At 41.4% G+C, this 27,981-nt stretch overlaps 2 protein-coding genes across 6 annotated transcripts in view; both read left to right on the top strand.

Moving 5' to 3' along the window:
- The window catches only part of LOC119810637 (zinc finger protein OZF-like), a 30,997-nt gene extending 14,000 nt beyond the window's left edge, over window positions 1-16,997 (top strand). For 2 of the 3 annotated variants that reach the window (XM_038324207.1, XM_038324208.1), the window contains exons 3-9: window positions 2,250-2,410; window positions 3,864-4,018; window positions 4,664-4,752; window positions 5,586-5,712; window positions 9,628-9,711; window positions 10,943-11,016; window positions 11,791-16,997. In XM_038324207.1, the coding sequence (XP_038180135.1) occupies window positions 3,994-4,018; window positions 4,664-4,752; window positions 5,586-5,712; window positions 9,628-9,711; window positions 10,943-11,016; window positions 11,791-13,203 (1,812 nt within the window). In that variant the 5' untranslated portion in view covers window positions 2,250-2,410; window positions 3,864-3,993 and the 3' untranslated portion in view covers window positions 13,204-16,997. The remainder of the gene's footprint in view (window positions 1-2,249; window positions 2,411-3,863; window positions 4,019-4,663; window positions 4,753-5,585; window positions 5,713-9,627; window positions 9,712-10,942; window positions 11,017-11,790) is intronic. The other variant, XM_038324209.1, reaches the window with a different exon arrangement.
- Window positions 16,998-18,621: 1,624 nt separating this feature from the next.
- The window catches only part of LOC119810638 (zinc finger protein 426-like), a 28,326-nt gene continuing 18,966 nt past the window's right edge, over window positions 18,622-27,981 (top strand). Inside the window, exons 1-3 of one of the 3 annotated variants that reach the window (XM_038324210.1) lie at window positions 18,622-18,662; window positions 18,919-18,988; window positions 24,094-25,014. The gene's annotated coding sequence lies outside the window, so the exon portion shown is untranslated. Of the gene's footprint in view, window positions 18,663-18,918; window positions 18,989-23,975; window positions 25,015-27,981 lie in introns of those variants that run through there. The other 2 variants (XM_038324213.1, XM_038324211.1) reach the window with 2 other exon arrangements.

Raw genomic sequence — 27,981 nt, 5'->3', positions numbered from 1 at the left:
TCCTGCTGTCGGGACCTGGCCGTGGTCGACTGTGCTCTAGAACTGCGAGCTGTAGTACATTTTTCTTCAAGCCACTTCAGTGGGGATATTTCCTCACGTGACAGAAGCACTGATGAGGCCAGAGCCTTCTGGAGCCGTCAGTCTCAAACCCTGCCTCTGAACATGCAGTTTTAGGAATCGTGCTTCTGACACGAACCTTTCTGTAGGCCTTCACTTTCTCTCAGCTGTCCTCCAGTTTGCTACAGCTCCTTTGTTCTGTGTGGTTCCCTGTTTTTCTGTGTGGTGTTTCTCTCTAGCACCTGTGAATAAATCTTCAGTTCACATCATTTCTCCAGTATAAGTTGTTTTTTTTTTTTTTTTTTTTTTTTTTTTGCCAGACAGAGTGATCCTCGAAGATCTCATGAAGACTCACTCTCCAGTTTACAATATATTGATCAATGCCCTAATTTTCTCTTGAGAAACATTTGATATTGATCATGGTTGTCATTTGTCCTGTTAGATTTTGTGTGTTTGCACTAATAACCTTGTAGTGTTTCCTCCTTCTAAATTTTTCAAAAATTCATTAATTTATTATTTGTTTTGGATCAGTCGTGCTATGTAGCCAAGGCAGCTTCAAACCTGTGAACGTCTGCCTCAGCCTCCTTTGTGCAGGAATTATAGGTGTTCATCATCACACCTGGCAGGTCTTAGATGGTGGAGTTGAGTGTTAAGCACATTTAAAAGACTTTATCTGAGGACTGGGGAGATGGCTTTGCAAGCAGGGAACGTGGGTGGGTTTGAGTCCCTAGTACTAATGTTAAAACATCCGCTGGATGTGGTGATGTGGCTGTAACTCCAGTACTAGAGGGAAGCAGAGACTGTTGGACTCCTGGAGCCCACTGCCCTGCCAGTCTAGAATGCAGTCTGGTCTAAATTTAGTGAGAAATACTGTCTCAAAAAATAAGAGCCATAGAGGAAGATGCCAAATAGCAATCTCTGGCTTCCACATATGTCTGACAGGCAAGTACATCAAAAGAGTACTTATAAGTAAATCAAAGAGCTTTTTCCATTTATTTATTTTATGGGTATAGTGAGGTATGCTCATGCTATGGCATATATGTTGAGGCCAGAGAACAGTTTGGAGAAATTGACTATCTTTCTTCATCATGTAGGATCTGGGAATCAAACTCAGGTTGTCAGACTTGATGGCAACTACCTTTACCCAATGAGCCATTTTACAAATCCATTGGAAAGCTGAGACAGGAGAATTACTGTAAGCTTGAGATCAGCTTGGGCTATGGAATAAGATAATATCTCAACAAAACATACCGTCATGGTTGGGGATATTGTGGGAACGTACTTAGCTACCGCGCATGAGCGCTTACGTTCTATCCCAGCGTTGGCTGCTGGCAGCTAAAGCGTGTGTTCGGCCTCCCAAGACAGGAGCCATAGTTGACAGTGCAGCTCAGTCACCACAGTTCATCTTTAAAATACAACAAGGTAACAATAAAAGAAAAAATGAAGGAAATTGTTGAAGAAATGGAGAAAAACTTGAAAACAAAAACATCAACCTCTCTGACTGGGGATTTAGCTTCAGTGGTTTAGCATCATGAGAAGAAGGACTTCGGTACATGCCAGCACTCAGAAGGTAGAGGCAGGACTGTGAGTTTGGGCAGGAGGCTGGATAGAGAAGAAAAAAGGCAAACTTAATACTTGTATTATTTCTAAAACTCCTGTTACTCTTTACTTTAAAAGGTCTGCATTCTAAAGAGCTGGGCGGATTCCGGCCAGTCCTTGACTCTGTGCCAGTATGAACAGGAAAGGGCATTTATGTATGATTCTAGTGTTTCCAACCAAGACCCTAGTGCTTGAAATGTGCTCTGAGCTTGTGTGTGTGTGTATGGTGTGTGTGCGCGTGCGTGTGCAGAGGTCAGAGGCAAATGTTGGATGTGTTCTGCAGATAGTGTGGGCTGCCATGTGGGTGCTGGGAATTGAACCCAGGTCCTCTGGAAGAGCAGGCAGTGCTCTTAACCACTGAACCATCTCTCTTGCCCTCAGTTCCTTTAAAAAACAAAATCCCTGTCAATTCTTATTCTAATCTCTTGGTCAAAGATGATACAGCCAGTGTTAGTTTTCTTTTTGTGTTACTATCTTGTCCCAAACCAGTTTGCAGTTTTGTGCTTTCTTTGTGTATATATATATGCAGGACTTTCTCCTCCCCTGCTTGATTTTCCCTGTAGCACTTATGTTATGATTATATTTCCCCATAGGACTTCTAGATCTTTACAGAACAGGATATTTTCTGTATCCTTCCCTGCTCTGCTCATGCCTACCACAGGAATAGGACTTCCTAATAATTTGCTGAAAGAATTAAAGAATAAGCCAGACCTGAAATAAACTTCCAGTACCTACAGTAAATGAAATAGAAGAGGTAAGATTATTTGTAATAATGTTTTTTATTTTTAACCCATATATTGAAAATACCATTTTAGTACATAACAGAAAATTTAGATGCTTACTTTCTTTTCCAGACATTTGATTTATGTTTATGATAATGAGGTTAGTAGTTTTAAAAGATTTGGAACCTGGGTGTATAGATTAGTGGTAGAGTATGTGTTTAGGTTACATGAGGCCCTGAGTACAGTTTACAGTCACACACGAGACTGGGTATGTAGCCCCATGATAGAGTGTTTGGCTAGCATACACAAGGCCTGAGTTCCCAGCACCACATAAACCAGAATGGTGGATGCATTTGCAGTTCTAGTAGCTGTTAGAAGTAGAAGGATCAGAAGCTGCATGGTGAGTTCAAGGCCAGCCCTTACAACACACTATATGAGATACTTTCCTTAAAAAAGAAAGAAAAGTAAGATAGATTCAAATAGACAAGGTTTTCCAAACTTCTTGTTTTTGTTTTTTTTTTTTTTTTTTTGTTTTGTTTTTTTTTTTTGTTTTTTCGAGACAGGGTTTCTCTGTGGCTTTGGAGCCTGTCCTGGAACTAGCTCTTGTAGACCAGGCTGGTCTCGAACTCACAGAGATCCGCCTGCCTCTGCCTCCCGAGTGCTGGGATTAAAGGCGTGCGCCACCACCGCCCGGCTTGTTTTTGTTTTTTGAGACAGGGTTTCTCTGTGTAGCCCTTGCTGTCCAGGAAGGTCAGGCTGGCCTCAAACTCACAGAGAACTGCCTGCCTTTGCCTCCCGAGTGCTGGGATTTAGGGCATGTGCCACCCCTACTCCCCCATTTTTTGTTTCTTAAGACTTGGTATCTTTATGTGGTTGAGGCCCTAACTTACAGTCTTCCTGCCTTTGCCTCTTAAGTGCTAGTATCAAGTGTGTGACATCAGGCCTTGCACCAAACATACTTAAGAGTTGACAAATAGCAGTCATGTTAATTTTTAAAAACATTTCAGTTTTAGTTTTTTTATTACATATTAAGTCATAATATGTAGCTATGAAGTAGTCATTTACATATGGAGTAGTGAATCCTGTGTATTGCTGTGGTGGGTTCATGTTTGGTTATGTTAGGGATCAATAGTGGTCATAGGAAATCAAACTTTCTGGACAAACTCAGCTTCATCAAGTCTCAGTTCATTTACAAGGAGGTAATACTAGACTGATTACTAGTGCTGCCTGGATGTGGGTGTTTAGTGTGGGTAACATATCTACTGATATCTACTGTGTAGGATGGTTATGATAACATGGGAGTTAGATACGTAAAGGTGCTAGCACAACTTCTGACAAAACTAATAAATGTAAATGAGTATGGGTATTGTTAGTAAGTAGATGTTGCCGGTGGGTTTCACATGTATTATCTGCAGAGAGTGAGCACTATTGTGTGATGTTGCTGACTGACGTTCGATGTTGTTGATTAATGATTGATGTGAACAGGACTCCATATAACCCTGTATTAAGAGGAATGGAGATTGCCTCTGTCCACTTAGATTCATAAGCTGTCCCGAAGTGATCTTGGCATCAGGGAAGGGAGTGTTCAGGCACATTTCACCATCAGCATCACGGGATGGCAGCCATTGATTTGTCCCATGGTAAGTCCTTGTTGAAGCTCTTTTTTAGACTGTTTTAGGTCTCTAAAACACAGCAGAGTCCAGTGGGCAGGGCTTCAGTAGTCTTGTGTGTTCATTCACAAAGAGCTGAAATGGGTCACATAATAGTGCTCTGACTTAGGTCCCGGTGTGTGTGCTTTCCGAAGAGGTGCTGCATAACTGTTATGAGTTCTGTCACCAGGGGCAACTTAGAGTCTTGTTTTTCTTTTTACTTTTTGTTTTATTTAATTATTATTGTGTGTGTGTATTTGTGTGAGTGAGGGTACATGTGGAAGTCAGAGGACTTTTTTGGGAGTCAATTTTCTCCTGTTGTGGAATCCTGGGATCAGACTCTGGGCATCAGGTCCGAGCACTCGGACTATCCTGATGGTGCCATCTCACCGCCCCAGAGTCAGGTTTTTTCCACACCTTAAGTTTCTCTACTAAGTGAGAACACTCCCTTCCTCAGCAGGTAGCAGTTCCTAGCCTGCTTCCCTGACTCCAGGGGAGACGGGAGTGCTTTGGCATTTCTTGGTAGGAACATGTATTTGTGTGGTATGATGAGCGTGCAGATGACAGGGGAATGTCATACTAGAGTGAAATGACTTCATGGCTCTGGGATTTGATGCCGTCTTTCTTTCCTATCAGGCCTTCTTTCTAGAGAGCCTATCTACATCTATGAAGAAAACACAGAGGTAGAAGGGACAGTGACTGACAACCAGGCGAATTGTTACCAGGTAAAAAGAAAGAATATCATTCTACCAAATAGAACTTTTCACCTGTGATCTAGACAGACTGGAGTCTAGACTCTAGACAGACTCAGCCTCCAGGAAATGCATTTAAAGGAAATGCATTTTCCCTAGGGGTTAAAGCGTGTCTGGCAAATTTTCCTGGGGAGCAGAGCCTTATATTGGTGACATTACCTTGCAAACCATACCAGCATTTCTGTAATTGGTGCTTACTGTGTTTGCTTGGCTGGGGATTGCACCAAGGCCTTTTCACCCATGCTGGGCACATGCTTTACCACTGAGCTATACCCCCAACTCCACTAGGTAATCTTTTTTATTTCTTTGTTTTATTTAAGGTCTGGCTATATAGCCTAACCTTGAACTCAATAGTCTGACTAGTCTCAACCTTCCTCCTCTGTGTTGGGGGTTGTAGTCATAGACCTCTACTTACTAATCCTGAGCCTCATGTGATACCTGTATGTTTTTTTGTTTTCTTGAGTGTTCTGGCATATGATAAGACTGGCAAGAGCACCGTTTTCTCAGATGATCTACTTATTAGATATCTGCAGTTGGCTTAGGAATGTACTGCAATGAGACAGTCGGGCCAGAAGAGCGTCTGGCTGGCTGTGCTGGTAGAAATCATGCTTATGAAATGCTGCTAAAGTCATGTGACAGTAGGTCAGCAGAGTGAGCTTGGAGAGTTCCTGGGACCATTGGTTCCTGCAGCTGGATTGAGGCTGATCTGAGAACCATGGATAGGTATTAGGTCCACCTTCCTAATTTTCCATTGAGTACTAGCAAGAGTGTTCATGGCTTAAACCAACATGTGTGTAATGTCTTAGGATTCAGTGACCTTCGATGATGTGGCTGTGGAATTCACCCAAGACGAGTGGACTTTACTGGACCTGACTCAGAGAAACCTATACAGAGAGGTGATGCTGGAGAACTACGAAAACCTGACCTCAGTAGGTAAGGTCGCCACATTCCTCATTACCTTTTGTGAAACAGGTACATACTGCATGCTTCTTAATGTGTTGGAAATTGATTGTGTTAATTATGAGTATAGTGGAATGACAGGTGAATTTTTAAAATGAAATTGCTTTTGTGTGTTGGTGGGGTCTAGGGACTCACCTTTAATTCCAGCACTTAAGAGGAAGAGGCAGAAGCAGGTAGATTTCTGAGTTCCGGGTTTATATAACAAATTCCAGGCCAGGCTAACCAAGGCTATGTAATAAAAAGCCTGTCTCAAAAAAAAAAAAATGAATTAAAAACGAAAGAAAGAACAAAACAAAAAACCAAATCCAAAACTGACTTTTTGTGAGTGCGCACGTGGCACGTGCTGTCATGCAGAAACCAGAGGGGGCATTGTTGTTTTTTCTATCACTACCTTATTCTTTTGAGGCAGGCTTTCTCCCTGAACTTAGAGCTCTTGTGTTTTCAGCTACTCAGCCCTGTCAGTCCTGTCTACCCCGCATAGGACTGTAGTTACAGGCATAGTCAAGACCATGCTCAGCTTGTTATGTGGGTTTCTGAGATCAGAACTCAGGTCCCTGCAATTGTGCAGCAAACACCCTTAATCACGAGCCATGTTCCCAGCTCCAACAAATACAATTCTTACCGTAATACATAATAATCCACAGTGCAGTTCTTTTCTTTTCCCTTTCTTTCCTCTCTCCCTTTCCTCCATCCAGTATACTCCCCACTCTCCTTCAAATTCATGGTCTCTTTTCATTAATTGTTGGTGTGTGTATGTGTATTCCTAAATATGTAATTACAATCTACAAAGTCTGCAGTGTTTCTTGTATATTTACGTTTTCAGGTTTACTGATTGGGTAGCCAATCGCTGTGGTCTTCTCCCCCTCTTAGCATTCTTAGTTGTCTGTAGTTTTTTATGTAGGGTTGAGACCTCATGAGCTTCCTTGAGCCCCTCCCACATGAGCGTGTCTGTTGGAGTTCTCCTTGTCCAGCTCATTTAGACAGTCACGTTCTTGGTAATTTATGGCTGCAGCTTCTGACATTACTAAAAGATGTAATTACAGCAAACTCTCTGATCCTCTTCTTCCAAAATGTAGAAATGTTTCCTGAACCTTAGGCGCAGGAGTTGTTTTATAGCTGTATCCATTGTGACAGTTCAGCATTTTGATGGGTTATTGTTTTCTGTAATGGTCTTCATCTGTTCCCAAGAGAAGTCTCTTTGGGGGTGAGAACTATCCTTATATGTGGTATAAAGACAAATATGTAGAATACAGTTGGATTGTGCTGATTTGCTAAGTGGTGACTGGAGGTTCTGCATGATCCACATTTTCCAGTATTAGGCGTGATTTACTCTCAGGGAGTCTCCAGGCCAGTTAGAGAGCTGATGTTACCTCCAGGGTATGCGTGTAACTTTTCTGTCCTATGGTTATCATGCCATGTTGGTTGTTGTTGTTGTTATAATCAGAGGTATCATAGCTGGGTTGGACTCATTTGCTTCCGCTTTGGAAGCTTGCATGGCGCCTTCTGGTACCATGAAAACCAGTTCTCAGGTAGGAGGCCGTCAGGTCATTTCTAGATCAGGGCCCATGAGCCTTTTGTCTGAAGCGCTTGGTGTCTTCAGCAATTGGGACTTTACCTTCTACCTTTATGGGCAACCAAGTGCAGCAACAAGAATCTGTAGTGTTTTTGAAGTCTCTTGGACAACCCTGTTCAACAACTCAAAAGTTCTCATGTCCGATGTTGAGTTTTTGTTAGATGGTCTTTGGCTATTCGAGGGAGTATTGTCAGTTCAGATGGGGAAACTTCATTTAAACCGTGTGCCTATATTATACACACCAACTTAGGTGTACAATGGGTATTTTTAGGTAGTCAATATTATGATTCCTTAAAGCTTTTTCAGATATCCTTACTGTTATTTTACTCTCTCCTGTAGTGAGGACGCGAGCAGGCCTGCTTTCCATTCTGCCTGGCTCCCGGCTGCCTGGCTAGCTTATGTCCTGAAATAACAACACACAAATTGTATTCATTTAAATATTGCCTGGCCCATTATATCTAGCCTCTTCTTGGCTAACTCATATTTTTCTTAACCCATTTCTAATAATGTGTGTAGCACCACAAGGTGGTGGCTTACCAGGAAAGATTCAGCATGTCTGACCTGGTGGCTGGCTTCATGGCGACTGCCCAGAGAGGAGAGGCATGACGGCTGTCTAACTTCCCTTCTTCCCAGCATTCTGTTCTGTCTACTCCACCCACCTAAGGGCTGGCCTATCAAATGGGCCAAGGCAGTTTCTTTATTAACCAATGAAATCAACACAAACAGAAGACTCTCCCACATCACTCTCCTTCTGTATTTTCTCCCTCCCTCTTCCTAATTAAAGCCCCTCCCCCATTTTTATTTCCCATTTCAGATCACCTAAATTCTGTTCTTTTACTGTTCCACTCTTCTGACTCCAGCAAGGGTCCTTTCTACTTTTCGTGTTTCTACAGCTGCTCCAGATTGTGTACTCACGTCTGGGTGCCTCCGATCTGAGAACATAACATGTCTGTCATAGTTATATGGACCACATTTTCATTACTCATTTATTGATTAAAGGGCATTTAGGTTGATTCCACTTCCTAGAACAGAGCAGCACTGAACATGGCTGAGCAACTATCTGTGGAGTAGGATTTCAAGTCCTTGGACATATGCCAGGGAGTGGTATAGCTGGGTCATATGGCAGATTTATTTTAGCTTTTCGAGAGTTCTCTACACTGGTTTCCATAGTGGCTGTGTCAATTTGCAACCCACCAGCAGTGGATGGGGTTCCCTTTTCTCCTCATCCCCTTCAGCATTTGTTACTGGTTATTTGCTGATCTTTGTCTTTCTGTGTAGGATAAGATGAAATCTCAGAGTCATTTGGATTTGCATTTCTTTCTTTCTTTCTTTATTTAATTAATTAATTAATTTATTATGTATGCAATATTCTGTTCTGTCTGTGTGTATGCCTGCACGCCAGAAGAGGGCACCAGACCCCATTACAGATGGTTGTGAGCCACCATGTGGTTGCTGGGAATCGAACTCAGGACCTTTGGAAGAGCAGGCAATGCTCTTAACCTCTGAGCCATCTCTCCAGCCCCTGGATTTGCATTTCTTAATGCTAACGATGCTGAACATTTAGGTTTTTTTTCATGTAACACATTTTGATTCTATTACCCATCACTACTCCCTCCCAGATCCTAATAATGGACATTTTAAAAAGATATTTCTTAGCCAATTTTTTTTCTTTTTTGAGAACTCTAATTTTGTTTTCTTTCTTCTGGAATTAAAGGTGTGCACCACATCTATCTGTCTCTTTTTCTTTTTTCCCTTACTCTTTTGTTTTCCTTCTTTTTCTTTTTTCCCTTACTCTTTTGTTTTCCTTTTTCTTTCCCTTCCCCTCATTGTGACTTTCTCCTTTTTTTGGCAATAAAATCTTCTGTGTTTAGTCCAGGCTGGCCTCAAACTTGGAGTTCTTTGTCCTCATCCTCCCAAGTTATGGGATTTCAAATTTCATACACCACTTACTAGACTTATTGGAGGGGGCAGATATGAAATCCCAGGGCAGTGACATGCTAGTAAGTGCTCTATCCTAGAAGTACAGCTCCTCTTGAAAGTGTACATTGACTTGCATTTGCCTTTCAGGGGTCCTTTTTGGGACACAGAAATAGGAACATTGTGTTTGCTTTTATGGTGCTAAAAATTGGTCTTAGAGCCTTGGACATGTAGAGCAGGCATTTACCACTAAAATACATTCCACCCTTCCCTATATTTGTATTTTTGCTCATTTTGAACGAATTACCTTGCTTTCATTTGAACTATGATTTCCTTAGTCATACGAAAGTTTTTCTCTTTTGTTTGACACTCTTCCACTCATGTTTCTGTATGTACAGGATGTCAGTTCTTCATCCCTAGTCCCACGCCCTGGTTAAAACAAGAAGAAGAGTTGGAGACAGTGGAAATTACAGTTCCTCAACGTGAGTATGCATGTAGAAATCCGTTGAGTTCAGTATTGCTTTGCAACCATAATCAAGTTTTCTTACAATGTATGCCTCAGAGATTAGAGCCATTTTTCTCCGAGTTTGAGATATCTTCCATTTTACATAATCTGTTGTTTCTCTCTATTCATGCATACCTGTGGTCTTACAATACTATCTGTTCCATTTCCTAAGTTTAATCCTTCAATATTAACTGTTTCCCAGACCTTTCTGACCTCCCTGTTGCTGTAATTGCTGTAGAACCAGTTTGTAATACAAAAAATGTTGACTCTACTATTTTTTTTAATTCTGTTGTTTTTCTTTCTTTTTTTTTTTAATTGCAGCTTTTTGTTGTTCTTGTTTTGGAGGTGCTGGGAATTGAGCTCAGGGTCCGGGCCTGTGAGGCAACCATTTTACCCACTGAGCAGTTCTGTTGCCCAAATTTTTGTCACAACAAAATCCTTAAATCTGTGCACTTACTATCTTTCACATGTAGGAGTGTGTGTGTGTGTGTGTGTGTGTGTGTGTGTGTGTGTGTGTCTGTCTATCTGTCTGTCTGTCTATCTGTCTGTCTGTCTGCGTGTGTGTGTGTGTGTGTGTGCGCGTGCGCACATCCCAGCGCACCTATGGAGGTCATAGAATAACTTTGGAGTCAGTTTTCTCATTTCCAAGGCTCGAACTCAGATTTTCAAGTTTGGTGACAAGGTGTCTCCACCTTTTATTTTGAGACCAGGCCTGTCACTGAGACTTAGGGTCTGCTAACTGGGTGAGGCTGGCTGAGCAATGAGCCTGGGGACTCTGTCTTTCTTGGCTGTTCCAGTGCTGGGATTATTAGCATCTATCACTATTCCTGGTATTTCAAACTCGGGTCTTCTTGATTTACCAACTAGCCATCCCCCCTCCCCTCCCTTTTCCTTGTTTTCTGTTACTGATTTTGAAACAGAGTCGTAATATAGCCCAGGCTGCTCTTGAACTTAAGATTCTCTGACTTTTGCCTCTCAGGCTGTGAGATCACAGTCGTGCACTGTCGTGTCTGTCTCACTCCTTTTCTCATCTCTTTGCTTTTCCGCCTTAGCCATTAATGTCTGAGCCATCTTTCCAGCCTTCATTTTTATTTTTTTAATGTGCTTAATTTGAAAAGAAGGACAAATAACCCTTACCACCTTTGAATTTCTTGTACATACCACTTGTTTTCTGAACTTTCTACATTTCTCTTTCTGTTTAACTTCAGAATTGGAATTACAACCCGATGATTCAGAGCTTCCGAATTATTTTAAGATGCCAAGTTCCAGTGCAATAGAAATGGTGAGATCAGCAAAGGATTTTCTACTTCATACTCAAAAAAGAGGAGGGGAGCCGGGCGGTGGTGGCACACGCCTTTAATCCCAGCACTCGGGAGGCAGAGGCAGGCGGATCTCTGTGAGTTCGAGACCAGCCTGGTCTACAAGAGCTAGTTCCAGGACAGGCTCCAAAGCTACAGAGAAACCCTGTCTCGAAAAACAAAAAAAAAAAAAAAAAGAGGAGGGGGTTTCTTTGTAGAAAACACACACACACACACACACACACAATGTATACAATATTCTGTCTGTGTGTATGCCTGCAGGCCAGAAGAGGGCGCCAGATCTCATTACAGATGGTTGTGAGCCACCATGTGGTTGCTGGGAATTGAACTCAGGACCGTTGGAAGAGCAGACAATGCTCTTAACCTCTGAGCCATCTCTCCAGCCCTAGAAAACTCTTTGAGATGTTTGAGATGAATAGTCTATACCCAAGAGGAACTAATACTTCTGGAGAACTATTTGGAATATCATGAATTGGGAAATTCCCCAAATATACCATAAATATTATGTCTTATTCTTTCCATTAGTATGTATTTTTACATATACAATTAGACATAGAAGTTTTTAGCAGTTTTGTGAAAGTATATACCTTTTTAAAAATGCATATAATTAGCCAGTCATCAAGATTTTGGCCAAGGGATTTTGTCATTCAGTTTGGAAAAAACAGAGGTCAGGAAATAGATGCATGGAAAAGAAACTGTAAAGCTCATAATGAACATAAAAATGTTTGTGTCTTCAGGTAGGTGATTCATCCCTTCCTCAGCAGTCAGGAACCCACAGTGAAGGGGACCTGTGTGACTCTAAGCCATGTGGAGAAGTGTTGGGTGAACAATTATGCCTTAACCCAGAGGTGAGCATGCAGAGCCAAGGATACAGTTCTGAGTGTAACTGGTATGGCAAAGACATTCTTTCTTTGCTCAAGGAAACCTCTACTGGACAGAACATTTCTGAGCTTAATCAATGTGGAAAAATCTTCAGTCTGACACCAAACATCATATACCCGAGCACTAGTACAAATGAGAAACCCTTTGAATGCACAGACTATGAGACAGTCTTTTTTAATCAGTCATACTTTCAGGCAGATATGAGGCCTCAGAATGGAGGAGAACCATTTGACTGGAATAAATATGGGAATGGTTTTATTCATCCCACAAGCTTTGCTATGCATCTTCCAATTCTCAATGCAAGAACCCCCTACAAATTTGAGGAATGTGGAAAGGATTTTCAATATTTTGCATGCCTTAATAATCCCATGGGAATGTGCACTGGAGAAAAATTCTGTGACTGCAAGGAATGTTGGAAAGCCTTCACGGTTTCCTCACACCTAACTCAATATGTCTCAATTCATACTGAAGAAAAATCCAAAGTATGTAAGATATGTGGGAAGTCCTTTGCTAATTTTTCTCGACTTTCTGCACATGTAAAAACTCATAATGAAGAAAAGCCCTTTGTATGCAAGGAGTGTGGAAAGGCCTTTAAAAATATGTCATACCTTAATGATCACGTTAGAATTCACACTGGAATAAAATCATACAAATGTATGGAATGTGGGAAAGCCTTCCTTCGATGGTCAGGCCTTACTGAACACATAAGAGTTCACACTGGGGAAAAGCCTTACGAGTGTAAGGAATGTGGAAAAACCTTTTCTAGATCCACTCAGCTCACTGAACATATAAGAACACACACTGGAATCAAACCTTATGAATGTAAGGAGTGTGGGAAAGCCTTCACTCAGTACTCAGGCCTTGCCACACATGTACGAATTCATAGTGGAGAGAAGCCCTTTGAATGTAAGGAATGTGGGAAGGCCTTTACCAGGACCTCTGGCCTGATTCATCATGTGAGAACTCACACAGGAGAGAAGCCTTTTGAATGTGTTCATTGTGGGAAAACCTTCATAACTTCCTCCCATCGCACAAAACATCTGAAAATTCACAGTGGCGAAAAGCCCTTTGTATGTAATGTATGTGGGAAAGCATTTATATATTCCACATCCCTTAACATTCACATGCGAACCCACACTGGAGAGAAGCCCTATATATGTAAGCAGTGTGGGAAAGCGTTTGCTGTTTTCTCCCGTCTAAGGAAACATAGCAGAGTTCACACTGAAGAGAAGCCCTATCAATGTGAGGGTGTGAGTGTTGCTATTTAGCCCATCTGTTGCCACCTTAAACACTGACAGTGACACCAAAGATCATCAAGTTAGTCTGAGCTGCTTTTTGTGGGTTATAATGGCTCACACTGGCCTTAGACACCATCCTAATTTTATGAAATAGGATTATTTAGGTGCCCCCTCAAACTTTTCTTCTTTTGGGCAGTTTTGAGGATTGACCTAGAATATCACACATGCTAGGCAAGCATTCAATCACTGAGCTACATCCCTGGAACCTTTTCATGAATATCTAAATCTGAGCATTTGTGGGTCATAAATGAGGCCAGTATACAAGATGGCCTCATTCTGATGCTTGACTCTTAGTGATTATAACATTTCTAAATGCTATGAAATAATGAAACAGATTTGATCCTTTTGTGGGTCAGTGTGTCTTTTTAATGTGAAAATTCACAGGCCAAGGTAATATAGGACAAGTGTGGATTGTGGAAAGACACAATCCAGGCAACTACTCTGACCCTACTGATTGCAATAAGCATACCAAGAAATAGTCCTTATCCGTTCTTAGTAGCCAGTCTATTTACAGATATTATTCCTGTGTTCCGTAATAAAATTCAAAAAGTACATTCTATCCTACCCTTTGGACCTATTTTTGATTGAAGTGGCAGTAACTTTGTTCTCAGTGTGGTTCTGAGGGCTTTGTGGATGCTAGCTAGGTAAGTGCTCTGCTGCTAAGCCGCATCCCTAGCTGGCTCTCAGTCTCTTTAGTACAGATTTCTCAGTTATTGTAATGTGGATTAGCTGAGAGTTTAACAACTCCCTCTTAGCTTCAGTGGTCTCTCCTTTTACATTTTACTAAAAGTGCTCAAGAGGAATCAAGTTGTTCCTTTTGAATTACAGCTGTCACATAAATTTCCAATTTTATCACTCTCAATTTCTAAGTCCACACAAATTGCAAGAATAACAATTCTGCATTACAAATGCAATGTCCGCTCGTCAGCATTACACATCACTGATGAGTTTTTCTTCATGTTCCAGTAACATGTTCCTCCTTTAACCTGTACCTATCGCTCAGTTTGTAAGCTACTTGTATCTGTTTAAGTATGTTTTACTGCAATGCCTCAGTACCATAAAACACCATAGCCAGCACTGGCAAAATGGCCTAGAAGGTAAATGTGTTTTACCTGGTTTAAATGAAATCAGGAACTGAGTTCGGTCCCAGGACCCTGTCTTGTGAAAGGAGAGAATGAGCTGCCACAAGTTGTCCTCTACTTGTACATGCATGCCACAGCTTTCACACACACTTGATGTGTGCCATAACATTACACAGAACAACAGAAACCAAGGTCTTTTCAAATTCACTCTAAAGGAAACGATTTTAGGTTAGCATAGTATGGGGTTCCGTATGACGTTTTCATATATCTGTGTATTACTATATGTTCTCATTTGCTCACCACTTTTTGGTAAAATTTTAGGGCTGTGGATTTAGCTCAGTGGTTAAAAGTCCTTTGCCTAGCATATGCAAGCTAGTTTTATCTCCAGCCCTGGACAGCAAATTATTTTTCTCATACAAGTAGAGCATAGGAGCTAGTGCAATGGTTCAGAGGGAGAAGCTCTTGCCATGCAAACATGAGGACCAGAATTTGGATCCTGTAATTCCAGTGCTTGGGAAACAAGATAGAATCCTCAGGTGATTTAGGTAACTAGGTTACTTGAGTCCGTGAGCTTCAGTGCAGCAAGAGACCCTGCTTCAATAAATAAAATGGGAAGTGATGGGGGACACCTAATAGTATCAAATGTGTAAACACACCAGCATGCACATACATACACATTAAAACAAAATAACAACATGCTTTGCTCTGGTGGCAGACAAGTCCTGGCATGCGGTCACTTTCACATGACAAAGCCTGAAATGAGGCTTTTTTCCTCTTCTGATAAGATTGCAGCCTTGTTGGGTGAGGTTTCCACTTTTTATCCTCGACTATCAAATGAAATTCTAAAGACCCTACCTGGACAATCATGTGTGGTTTATATTTAACCAGAATTTGAGAGGGTCAACAGTACATATAGATTCTTTTAATTTACCAGATAGGTAGTCATATCTGTAGATAATAATGGTATTTTTTTTTCTATTTTAGTTGTTTCTTTACAGAAATGAGTATGATGTCCAGGACACCTAGTGAAAGTAGTAAAAGCATATTTTTCTGTAGAATTATAATGATATATGCTCTCCATCATACTGATTTGCTTATTAGATAGAAGGGTGTTTTTAATATCTGAATTTTGCATATGATTTTATAGTATTTCTTTTATTTGTGAAGTAAAATTCCTCTTCGTCATGAATTGCTTTTCCCGTGTCCTCTGTGATGACCATACTCATTGCTGGTAAGGACTAAAGTACCTAGGATTTCCTGGTTCATAATGCCTAGTAAATACTGGAATGAGTAAAGGACTCTAAAATAAAGGCAGTTCATTTACTTATAGTGATGATATATTAGTTGTTTATATTAACCTTAAATTCCTAGATATATCCAACTTGGACATTAAGGATCATTTTTTGTTTTGTGTGAATTGCTGGTGGACTCAACAAACCCAGGACTGGCAAGCACTCTGCACTGAGCTACAATTTAAGCCATTACTCACATAAAGATTATCATAGCTATCCTTGAGTAACATTGCATAGAAGTTTCTCCTTGTGCAAGAAGAAATGGACTAGGAAACAGGTAGAGTACAGTGTAGAAGACCCTCAGTCCTCAGCACCACCAAAACAAATTTTAAAATTAACTGACTGGTTTTTAAGCTGTAGATTAGAACAGTGTCATATACTACAGTGAAGTGTATTCCTCACTTTTCTAAATTCCCAATTTGTTGAGTTATCCTGAGCTAGAATAATTGATACTTTTGGGTACCTATTGTATTCTATCTTAAATTGTTTGGAATCTTTTATGTTTATAGGACACCTAATATTTACAATATTATTTAAAAATTTTTGAGTATATTTTTCTTAGGAATGCTTTCATTTTGACATATGAAACAAAAATTTATTTTTTTGTATTTCTAATATTTCCTGGCTGTATAGCTAACTTTACTTTGAGTCTATCTTCATTCTGCAGTGATTCTTGTATTTACATTGAGTTAACCTTGAAAGTATCCAGTATTCTTTTGGACTGTATCTGTCTCAAGCAGAGTGTGTTGCCACACACTGTAATCTTAGGAATTGGAAGCCAAGGCAGGAGGATCACAGATTTCAGGATAGCCTGAGCCTAGGCTACTTTGTGAAACACTGTTTTAAAAATACAAAAGCCAGATTAAAACAGAAAAAAACAAAACCAAATGCACCCAGAGGTGGAGTTGGGGGCCTGATAAATAATTTGGGAGGGCAAAATTGTCTTGAAATATTTAAACTTTCTGATATAGTTTTTATTCCATTGACTCTGGTAGGTATTTACATGGCTATATATAAGCTTTCTTTTTGTATCCTTAGTTAAAAAAATTGGGGGAGGGGGTGCTAAGATTCAAACTTAGGGCTTTACACATGCCAACCGCTGACTTATATCCCACTTGTAGATGTCTTTTATACATACTTTAGTTGAAGTTTTAAAACTCTTGAGTACTTGAAAATCCAGATTAACAATTCTTTTTAGACCATTATGTATAATGCAATTAGTAACAAATTGGATTTTTAGCAACTTGGTTTTTTTTTTCCTGTATTTGTTGCATGTACCTTCTCTTTGTAATGATGTTTTCATTGAAATTTTACCCAGTGCTTGAAATTTATGTACTCCATTTGCTTTTAGTTGCTATTCTAAAACATTAAATTCAGTTTTAAAATTAAACCTGTTACTATTGTTTCTTTCTGACTGAGCTTGCATACAGCCACCGTTCTCTTCCTGAGCGTCACAGCTGCAGAGACCTACAGGGCCACAGAAGAGTATCCAAGTAACGGAACTGATGTTACAGAGGATTTATTAGTAATAAATTTGTACAAAGTGAATTTAGCTAAGGAAGTGCTGCTGCCCTCCTCCCTGAAATACCCCAAGTATGTTTCTCAAGCCTGCTAGATAAATGCAAATTCGCAATGCTTGTATGTAAATGTTCACCAGGACTGTCTGGGTCAGCCCTCGTCCATCCCCAAAGAACACACCTTCAACAAGCAGTGCCGGGGCAGCACAGGGTCACAGCAGATACCAGCTGTAAGTTCTGTTCCTGAGAAAAGCATAATTCTGCTAGAAGGACAGGATCCTAGGTCACATCATCTGAAAAGTACAATACTGGCATGCTTCAGTAATTTTGGCAATATTTTTGCTGTGTGAGTCTTCCCACCTGCTCAGGTGGCCAGACTTGCAGTCTCCGTTCTCTGTTTAAATGTTTGAAATGAAACCTGGGGCTGGGACCTAAAAGATTTAAGGATGACAGTGTATAAAATAGCTTAAGGTGTACATAAATTAGTGAAATTGTCTTACTTGATGCCAGCTTTTATTAGGGCAATAGCCCCATTTTACCAAAACACGATAGGCAGTGTGATTTAGTAAAGAGCTTTTTCAGTTTTAAGTATGCAGTGGTTTCTTGTGGAGAAATCATATTGGCATATTGTTTCTATTGCAACACAAGCCCCTGACTGAACGAATCCATGGCGGGGACTGGCGGGGGGCTATGACTCACTTAAACCAATAGAAGTCAACAGAATTCAGTTCTAAAGGTTCCTCAACAACATTGCAGTTCTCAGCTACTGAACTGTGGGGTTGTAAAATAAACTGGGTCTTCACGTCTCAAGGGAGCTTCAGTATTCCACAGTGTAGAATCGTTTGGATGGCTGGGTATTCACTGAGATGACAAGGTTTGAGTTAATTTTAGGCACCCAGGGCATTTATCAGAACCGGGAAATAGGATACAGTTGCTGGGAAAGATACAGAATGCTAAAACCCTACCCAGGTTTCCGACTCAAAAACCTCTAGCATCTCAAATTCCTCCCAGGGGTTCCGAGCCTGGTGGAATGGGGTGACAGGGTCGATCTGTCGAAGCACCCTTTATGGTTGCAACCTATCAAAAGCAATTTCAACACATTGAGAGGCGCAGATAATGGCGGAAGCGACACTGTCTTCTGTTCCTACCCAAATGAGCTCTGGAAAACAAGGGTTTTAAGGCGAGGGAGGCAGGCAGAAAGTTTCTGATGAGCTTTCTTTGGGCGGGGTCTGCACAGGAAACCCTGTGGTGGAAGCGCTTACATGACAGGGCCTGGGTGCCACCGATGACTTCCGCTCCGGCCCACAGCCTAGGTTTTAATTCTGTCTTGTCCACGAGGCCACCACTGGCCTCCAGCTCCCGCTGTGAAGCCACCACAGTACCTCCGCCCTAGCTGCAAAGAAACCACAATTCTTACAACAAAGTAGGATCCGAGCTCCGCCTCTGCATCAAATGATGCGCGAGCGGAAGTGACGTAGGACCGCGACTCTTGCGGTGGCTCTCTGCCCTGAGTAGTTCACTGGAGAACTGTGGCCTTTGTGAGTTCCGCGGGACAGGGTCTCCCTGCAGGTGGATGGGGAGGATAAAGGCCAGGGTGCTGAGCTCCGCTCTACGCTCCTCGGCGCCTCCGGACGTGGCCAAGTCTGAGGCCGCTCAGGCTGTCAGTCACCGGGGTGGAAAAGACCGCAGAGGGCGCGTCCTGGCTGTATCCGCAGCTCCTGCTCTTCAAAAACCGCCAGAGCAACTTTTATGGAAAAAAAAAGCTGGTTGTTTTGTTTTTGTTTGTTTTCTCAGAAGGGAACGAATTTTCGCTGGAGTAGTTGGAGTGACCAGCGTCATAAACCTTGTGATTTCAGCGCCTTTGGTGAGCACTTAGTGAAAGATGCCTTTTGGAAAAGGCCGTATTCCTTTAAAAAAAAAAAATTAGAAACGAATGTTTCGGGTGAGAACTTGACTCCTATTGTCCCTCTCTGTCTGTCTTTCTTTGTCTCTGTCTCTCTCTGTCTCTGTCTCTCTCTCTCTGTGTGTGTATGTGTGTTTTATTTTGCCCATTAGCTTCAGATACAAAGACATACTTTTTAGTTATTTAGAATGTACTTCTTTATTTTGTGAGTATAAACGTTGGTAGACCTCAAGTCCACTTAGGAAAACCCAGCCCGGTGTCTGTGCATGCCTTAAATCTAAGGATGCAAGAGGGGTTCTATGAATTCCAGGCTAGCCTGTTGTACATAGAGAGTTTCAGTCTAACCTGTGCTACATAGTGAAACATTGTTTTAAAAAACAAGCAAAAATCCAACAAGCAACAATAGTGTTCTATACATCTAAAGTTCTAGAACTGTGTTTGTTTCTCCATCCCTTTTACACCTTTGCACTGGTGATCAGATCCAGGGCCTTATGCATGCTACACATATTTTTTTTCTTAGTTCTTAGGCCTGTTCAGCACCAAACTGCTTAAAAATGTGGACCTCACAGAAGAAATGTGGAAAGCTTTATGAAAAGTTTTAGAATTAACTGTTAAGATTGATAAATTGATGTTCTCTCTCCCACAACATGTCCCCTCCCCAATTTTCTCTTTTAAAGAAAAATCTTAAATGTACTTCCATGTTTGATGATCCAGATCTGTTGTGGTGCATCCACCTCTTTACAGAAGTTTGTTTGCACTTTCTTCTAATAGATAAATATATTGTATGATGATTTGTTTGCTAAAATGTAAACTGAAAATAAAGGGGGATGTGGCAGGGTTGTGCTGGCACACGCCTGTAATCCCAGCTCTTGGGAGGCAGAGGATCTCTGTGAGTTCCAGAACAGCTAGGGCTATACAGAGAAACCCTGTCTTGAAAAACAAAACAAAATTACTAGATTTTGATCAAGAAAAACTAAGGAACAGTTGGGTAGGCAGCTCAGTTGATAGTGTTTGCTCATTACGTACAAATTCCTAGGTTGAATCTCGAATACCACATAAACTGTGTGTAGTAGCCCGCTCTCCTGTAAATTCCAGCACTTAATCCATAGAAACAGGAGGATTAGGAGTTCAAGGTCATCCTTGGTCATATTGTAAACTGTAAGCCTACCCGAATCACATGATCTTGTCTCTAAAAAAGAAAAGAAGAAAGTTAAAAACTGGTTGGGAATATAGCTCAGTGGGAGAACACTCGCCTAGCATGTGTAGCCCTAGACTCAGTTTCCAGCACCGCAAAAAATAACTAAAAATGAACAATGGTGCCATGTGATATCTGATCTATAAACATTCAACATTCTCCACATTGTTTAAACAACAACGAGAAGAAGCTTCTGGGTGTTTGGAGGTGTATGATCTCTTCAAGATTTCTATGTTGTGCTGGACTTTGTGGCAGACACCTGCAGTCCCAACAATCGAGAGGTAGAGGCAAGAGTGTCACTACAAGTTTGAGGTCCCGCTGGGCTACATACCAAGACCTTGCATCAAAAAATAAAACAGAAAGATGTCTATATTGTACTAAGCCATAACGATTTCCAGGTAATTGGCTGTCTACAGTAGCAGGCAAGCTGCCGTACATGGTGAGCAGCTAGGCACAGCATTCTGCTTTTCTTGTTTGAGGTATGGAGTTCAGGCTCAGTCTTAAGCTTGTTATTGGCTTTGGTTGGCTTAGAATTTATACGCCTACCACCCACCATCTCCCAGGCGCTGGGTTAACAGTCATATCTTGCTTCTAGTAACTTTGGGTACCGCAGCTTTCCATTGCCAACTCCAAGATTTCAAATGATCTGTGGAAGATAATTTGTAGATACTCCATACTTGGATTATATTTTATTAGGGAGGCATCCATTTCTTGTGTTCCTAACTTTTGGTGCTTGCTAAAGACACTGGCCATCACAGCATTTTGCTTGTTGGCAGTGCTGGCAGTTGGAGCCAGGAACTTGGGTTTGCTAGGCAAGCACTTTGCACCAAGCCACAGCCCCAACACTTGGTTTTACAGATTTTTATTTATAAATAAAAAAAAATTGTAGGCTGATAGTTTAACAAGAGGAATGTCTTGTGCCCCAGCTCTCATTCCACTTAATTTTTTAAACATCCATTAGTTAACTGGAGTAAATACATGTCCTTGCCCTTTTTCTTTTAATTTTAGAAACGTATTGTTTTATTAGTATGTGTGCATGCTAATACCTCAATAATGGTGACATGGTTGTGGTCAGAAGACAACTTTGTGGAGCTGATTCTTTCCTTTTATGTGGGTTCTGGTGACTCAATTCAGGTAGACAGGCATATGCTGCAAGTGCCTTTAGCCAGTTTGCCAGCCTTCTTATTCCCCCTTTCCTGTATTTATGGAGGTATATTGTCACTCTAGATCAGAAGACATGTACATTTTATTTTGACATACATTAATTTTTTTTCCCTTTTCCCAGGTCTTTTACCTATATAGCAGTTTCTGAATCAGTCTCTCTTAAACTTCATTTAAAACTTATTCTGGAAAAATAAGAAACAGAATTTTAGTTTAAGTACAAGGCATTTGTTTTGTTTTGACAAGGGAAGTCCCTTGGCCATTTCAAGTGAATAAGAGTACTCGGCTGTACTCTGAGAAGCTGCATTTGCATGGGTGGCCTGTTCTTCCAGTGCTTGGGGAACTGAGGCAAACAAACAAAACCATTGAGTGTTACATATCTGCACTACTAGGACTTGGGAAACTGAGGCAGGAAGTCACAAGTTGGAAGCATTATGTAGTGAGAGTCTGTGTTGAACCTCTGTTGTTTCTAAGTGTCATTTAATGTTTGCTTTGTAGTCTTGTTGTGGTGAATCATTCTTTCTCTGCCCCCTTCCCTCCAGTTCCCTCCTATCTCCTTTCCCAAGCAGCATTTTTGCTGGCTAGGAACTCAAGTGAGTAAAATAAAGGGGTTTTTAAACATCAAGTTTTAGTTGTTTCTTTTTTTTAAATTTTTATTATTATTTGATCTTGCTGTGTTGTGTAGGCCAGCCTTATACTCCTTCCTCCCACCGCAGGCTCCTGAGTATTGTAAGTATAGGTATGTCCACCTTGAGTTAGTGATTTCAAAGTGAGTCCCATTCAAGAGCTTATAATAACAATGGGATTAGTAGATTATGTGACTATATCAGTCTTTACATTTTCATTTACAGTTGTTGAGATAGATTCCTGCTGTGTAGCCCTAGATGGCCTTGAGCTCACTGTGTAATCCATGTTTTCTCTTGTTCCTGCCTCATGACTACTGAGATTTACATAATCCTATGTCTGTGTTTTAATGTGAACAATATAAAATGAATATGTGATAAATTTTATCATATGTAAGTAAAGTAATAAAAGTTTCTAGCTTGTGATCTAATTTAAAATTCACAATTTCTATAATTGATTTCCATAGGTCAGATAGATACAGATAGCACCTTGCAGCCCCAGTTATGGTTCTATAATCAGAGCCCCATATACAATATTGAATATTGTTCTAATTTTATCAATCAACAACTTGTAAACATTTTTTACTTATATATTGGCTAATATTTTCCTTTTAGTGACTATTTCTTTTTATTTAATTTATTTTTCTTTGTGACGTGGGTGTGTGGACGGAGGTCAGAGGACAGCTGTGTAAGGTTGCTTCTCTCCCTGTCCTTCCCCTTGATGTGGGTTCTGGGGATGGCGTGGCAAGCCCTGTACTCACTGAACCATCCCACCAGCCCCTCTGTCTATTTCAAGAGCTTGTTAGCGGTAGTGTGCCTCACTCCTCCAGTGTGAACACAGTGTGTCACGGGCGCCTTTGAGGCGCTGCAGCGATTTTGTTGCCACACATAGTCCACTCGGGCATCTTAACTGCACACACTTTCCTAGGAAGGTATGACATTGGTAGTACCTTTCAGGATTTCATTTGGCACACTTAGCTTCTGCATTTATTTTATTTGTGTGTGTGTGTGTGTGTGTGTGTGTGTGTGTGTGTGTAGGGGTGCTTGTGCTCATATAGAAGTGCCACAGCATTTATGGAAATTGACTGTTAAAAACCTCTGGGTTACAGGGTTAGAGCTCAGCTTTTCACTGAGCCACTTCACTGGCCCTGGCACGCTGTTAGTTACACACACACACTGGCCCTGGCACACTGTTAGTTACACACACACACTGGCCCTGGCACGCTGTTAGTTACACACACACACACACTGGCCTAGCACGCTGTTAGTTACACACACTGGCCCTGGCACACTGTTAGTTACACACACCGGCCCTGGCATGCTGTTAGTTACACACACACACTGGCCCTGGCACGCTGTTAGTTACACACACACACTGGCCCTGGCACGCTGTTAGTTACACACACACACTGGCCCTGGCATGCTGTTAGTTACACACACTGGCCCTGGCACACTGTTAGTTACACACACCGGCCCTGGCACACTGTTAGTTACACACACTGGCCCTGGCACGCTGTTAGTTACACACACACACTGGCCCTGGCACGCTGTTAGTTACACACACACACTGGCCCTGGCACACTCTTAGTTACACACACATAACTGCCCTGGCACGCTGTTAGTTACACACACACTGGCCCTGGCACGCTGTTAGTTACACACATGTCCTGGCCCTGGCACGCTGTTAGTTACACACACACACTGGCCCTGGCACACTGTTAGTTACACACACATACTGGCCCTGGCACACTCTTAGTTACACACACATAACTGCCCTGGCACGCTGTTAGTTACACACACACTGGCCCTGGCACGCTGTTAGTTACACACACACACTGGCCCTGGCACACTGTTAGTTACACACACATACTGGCCCTGGCACACTCTTAGTTACACACACATAACTGCCCTGGCACGCTGTTAGTTACACACACACTGGCCCTGGCACGCTGTTAGTTACACACATGTCCTGGCCCTGGCACGCTGTTAGTTACACACGCACGTACTGGTCCTGGCACACTTAGTTACGCACACATACAGTGCAGTGTCTTTTACTCACTCATCCTTTCCTCCTATTTTAATTACAGTTATTGGAGGGGTGTTGAGATCAGGGGGCGGCTTGTGAGAGCTGGTTCTCTCCTTCACCCTGTGGGGCCTGTGAGGATTGATGGTGAGCACCTTTTTCTACTGATCCACCTTGCTGGCCATGCTGTTTTTGTTCTGGTGGGAATATATCTTTATTTTAAAATTTTATTGACAAATTGAAACTAACAGCTAATCCTGTTAGTGCCCTAGATACTTCTTCACTGTAGAGGTTTTATCAGTATTTTTCCTGCCTTGTGGATTATCTGTCCCAAATAACCTTTTGTTGCCTTACTCTTCTGATAGAAGAAACTGCCTTTCTCAGCTCTGGGCCATACATTAAGACAGCAAATGACATACCTACCAGGCTATCTGAGAACAGGTTATCACAAATGCTGAGTCTTTGACTTTCCATACCCAGCTGTCCAGGTTGTGGATATTAAGGCTCAAGCTGGTGTTGAATCAAATCTGGGTCCTCTTGTAAATTATAGCTGTGGGAACAATGGCTTCCTGTACCCAGGTGGAGGTCTCTCAGACTCCAAGGCTTTACAAGGAGCAGCCGGGGTTTGATGTGTGAATAGCAATGAGAGTTTGTGTGCTTTAAGGAGAATACTGGTGCGTTATGAAGTGCAGCTGAATATGATGCTGCTGTGTAATGAAGGCCAAGTGCAGGAACTAGCACACCTGTTCAAGCTGTAGAGTGGATTGTTGACCTTAGCATTCAATGCTGTGGTCAACCAGCTATCCTGTTCTCACATGTAAACTGTGGAGCAATTGTTAAGCATATTCCCCTTTGTTAACTAAAATATCATACTCAGTTTTGTTTTGAGACAGAACTCAGGCTGGCCTTGAACTCCCTGTGTAGCTGAGGATGACCCTATACTCAAGGACTTCCTGTTTCTACCTCCTAAGTGCTGGAATTCCAGGTCTGTATCACTATACTTTACTCATATTACCACATCTTGTGAGTACATTTCCCGCTTTATAATAGCACCTTTGGTCTCAACTGGGGCCCCCAGTAAGCAGCACATGTATTTCTCTTTGCTCATTTCCCCATGTTTTCCATAATGTAACCAAACCCAGTGTATATAGTAGTCTTGTGAGTTCTTTTCTCAATGGGCACCTCCCTCCATCATCTTAGGCTACTGAGTAAAATGAACAGCATAATGGTCCCCTTATCTATAGGAGAGACTTCCTTTTTTAATAAATGTGTTTTAAAATCATTTAACTATTTGTGTATTTTGTGAATATTTTTATGTGTTTTTTTATGTGTTTAGATGCACACATAGAACTCAGAGGTCAACATTTGTGTCTTCTGCCTCCTTGAGATAGGGCTTCTCATTAAAACTGGAGCTCATCATTTCGGCTAGACTATCTGGCTAAAAAGTCTCTGTCCTATACCCCCCAGCACTGGGGTTGCAGACGTGTGCCAACCTATTTGGTTTCACATGGGTGCCAGGGTTCACACTCAGGGTCCTCATGCTTACCCAGCAAGTGTTTTGCTCACTGAGCCTTTCCCCAGGTCCCATGAGTGATACTTTCTAAGAATGTCTGTAGCGACCTCAAACTGTAAAGGGTATAGAACTCTGTGTATATCATTTTCTGCTCCTAAACATATGTATCTGTGATTAATTTATAAATTCGGTACAATAATAGATGAACAGAAATAACTAAGAAATTGAATAATTTCAACAATATACTATAATAAAAGTTAAGTAAATATGGTTTCTCTCAATATTTTATTGTCTCATAGTCATCTTTTTCAGCATACTGGCATGTAAATTTGGAAGTAATTAATATATTTAGTTTTGTGTTACAGGATGTATCATAAATAAAAGCCTCAAGTATTTACACCAATTCAACATCTTTTGTCAAAATCAAGTTATAGATTCCAGCTAACACCTTATAATAATGCTTGGAAATTCCTCAATGGCAGCATGAAGTATGGCCTGTCACACAATGTGCCTGTGATGCTGCTTTAATTTTTTTCCCTTTGAGAGTTTAATATGGTGTCTATTAATCTTATTCGCTCCTCCCCAACTTCTCCAGGTCAGTTCCCATCTCCCTTCCTGCCCAGCTTTTCTGTTTCTGCTTCTTCCTCCTCTTCATCCCATTTGTGTAGCCCAAATACTCCATCCACTGAATTGTGGACAACCTACAAGAGGTCACAGTTTTATACTCACAGCTGATTCCTCCCGTAAGCTGCCATTCATCCTCTGCTGGGTGTTAGACATCACACCACCTTTCCCCCCTGTGCTGGGATTTTGTCTGGCTTGAGCTTGCAGAGGTCTTGCTTATGTTACACAGCCATTGTGAGTTCATTTGTGCAAGTGCCCTGGTGTGTCTGGGAAACACTTTCATTATAGTCATTTGTGGCCTCTAGTCCTTTCTACTCTCTCTCGATTCCTGAACCTTGAGGGGAAGGGTGTGATATAGATGTCTCACCAAGGGCTAAGCACTCCACAGCTTCTTATTCTCTGCAACATGACCAGTTGAAGATCTCTGTGTTGATTGCCATCTACTGCAAGAAGCTTCTCTGATGAAGATTTAGAGATGCACTAACTTGTGGGTATAGTGATAAGTCATGGGTTTATTCATTTATGTCTGTTTAGTACAATGATAATGGTAGGTTTCCTCCTAGGGTCTGTGGCCTATTAATCACAGGTTCTTGACTCTGATAATGGGTATGGGTTCCATCTTGTGCAGGTGGTCTTAAATCCAATCAGAAAGTGTTTGGTTACTCCCATTCATTTGTGCCACTAGTGGTTACATCAGTGGGCATAATTGTGCCAGGGTGGTCATTATTGCAGCTTTGCAGATTTCACAGCTGGATAAGATTGGTCATTCCAGGACTGGAGAGATGACTCAGCGGTTAAAAGCACTAGCTCTTCTTCCAGGTCACCCGGGTTCAATTCCCAGCACCCACATGGCAGGTTACACCTATCTGTAATTCCAGATCCAGGGCTTTTGACATGATACTCTCACACAGACATACATACAGGCAAAACACTAATGAACATAATATAAAAATAAATTACATATTTAAAATATATTAGCAATTACCCCTTTTCCCCAGTAGCAAGCCTAGCACTCAGCAGTATAAAAACTAGTCAGTAGGGATGAAGTTTCTAGGTTAAGAGAAATTTGATTTCTTCAGGTTCTGTGACTCAAGTATGTGGTGTCTTCAGCAATAGGGTCTTTTTTTTTTCAAATATTTATTTATTATGTATACAATATTCTGTCTGCGTGTATACCTGCAGGCCAGAAGAGGGCACCAGACCCCATTACAGATGGTTGTGAGCCACCATGTGGTTGCTGGGAATTGAACTCAGGACCTTTGGAAGAGCAGGCAGTGCTCTTAACCTCTGAGCCATCTCTCCAGCCCCCAGCAATAGGGTCTTATTCTCGGGTTCTGAAGGGTAACCACGAGCAATAGCAATAGTCTGGAATGTTTGGAGGTCTGTGCAGCACCACCCGAAGAGGTAATCCATTCTTGGCACTGGATTTTTTGTTAGACGGTGGTATATCCAGTAGGGACATTGTTGCCTGGTTACAGGGTAATTCTTTTTAAACTCTTTTTATATAAGTATATATTTTGGGAAGGTAGGCATCTATATGATGCTTTCAAAAGACTTTTAATGTCTTTCTCCATACTTCCTCTTCTATTCTGCCATCTCATCCCTACCTCGTTTAACCCATCCTGTTGAATTATTCATTTTTCTCCTTTGTGATGTGACAGTTAACTTTTAATTGTAAACGTCCACCTGGAATCACTTGGAAAGAGAGTCTCAGTAAGGAACTGTGTAAATCAGATTGGTGTGGGGGCATTGTCTTGATTGTTAATTTCTATAGGGAGTCCCAGCCCGTTGAGGATGCTAGCAGTCCCTGGTTTG

Source organism: Arvicola amphibius, chromosome 3, assembly GCF_903992535.2.
Source record: "Arvicola amphibius chromosome 3, mArvAmp1.2, whole genome shotgun sequence".
NCBI lineage: Eukaryota > Metazoa > Chordata > Mammalia > Rodentia > Cricetidae > Arvicola > Arvicola amphibius.
The sequence above is the reverse complement of the archived record's forward strand: the minus strand, read 5'-3'. Positions and strand labels throughout refer to the sequence as shown.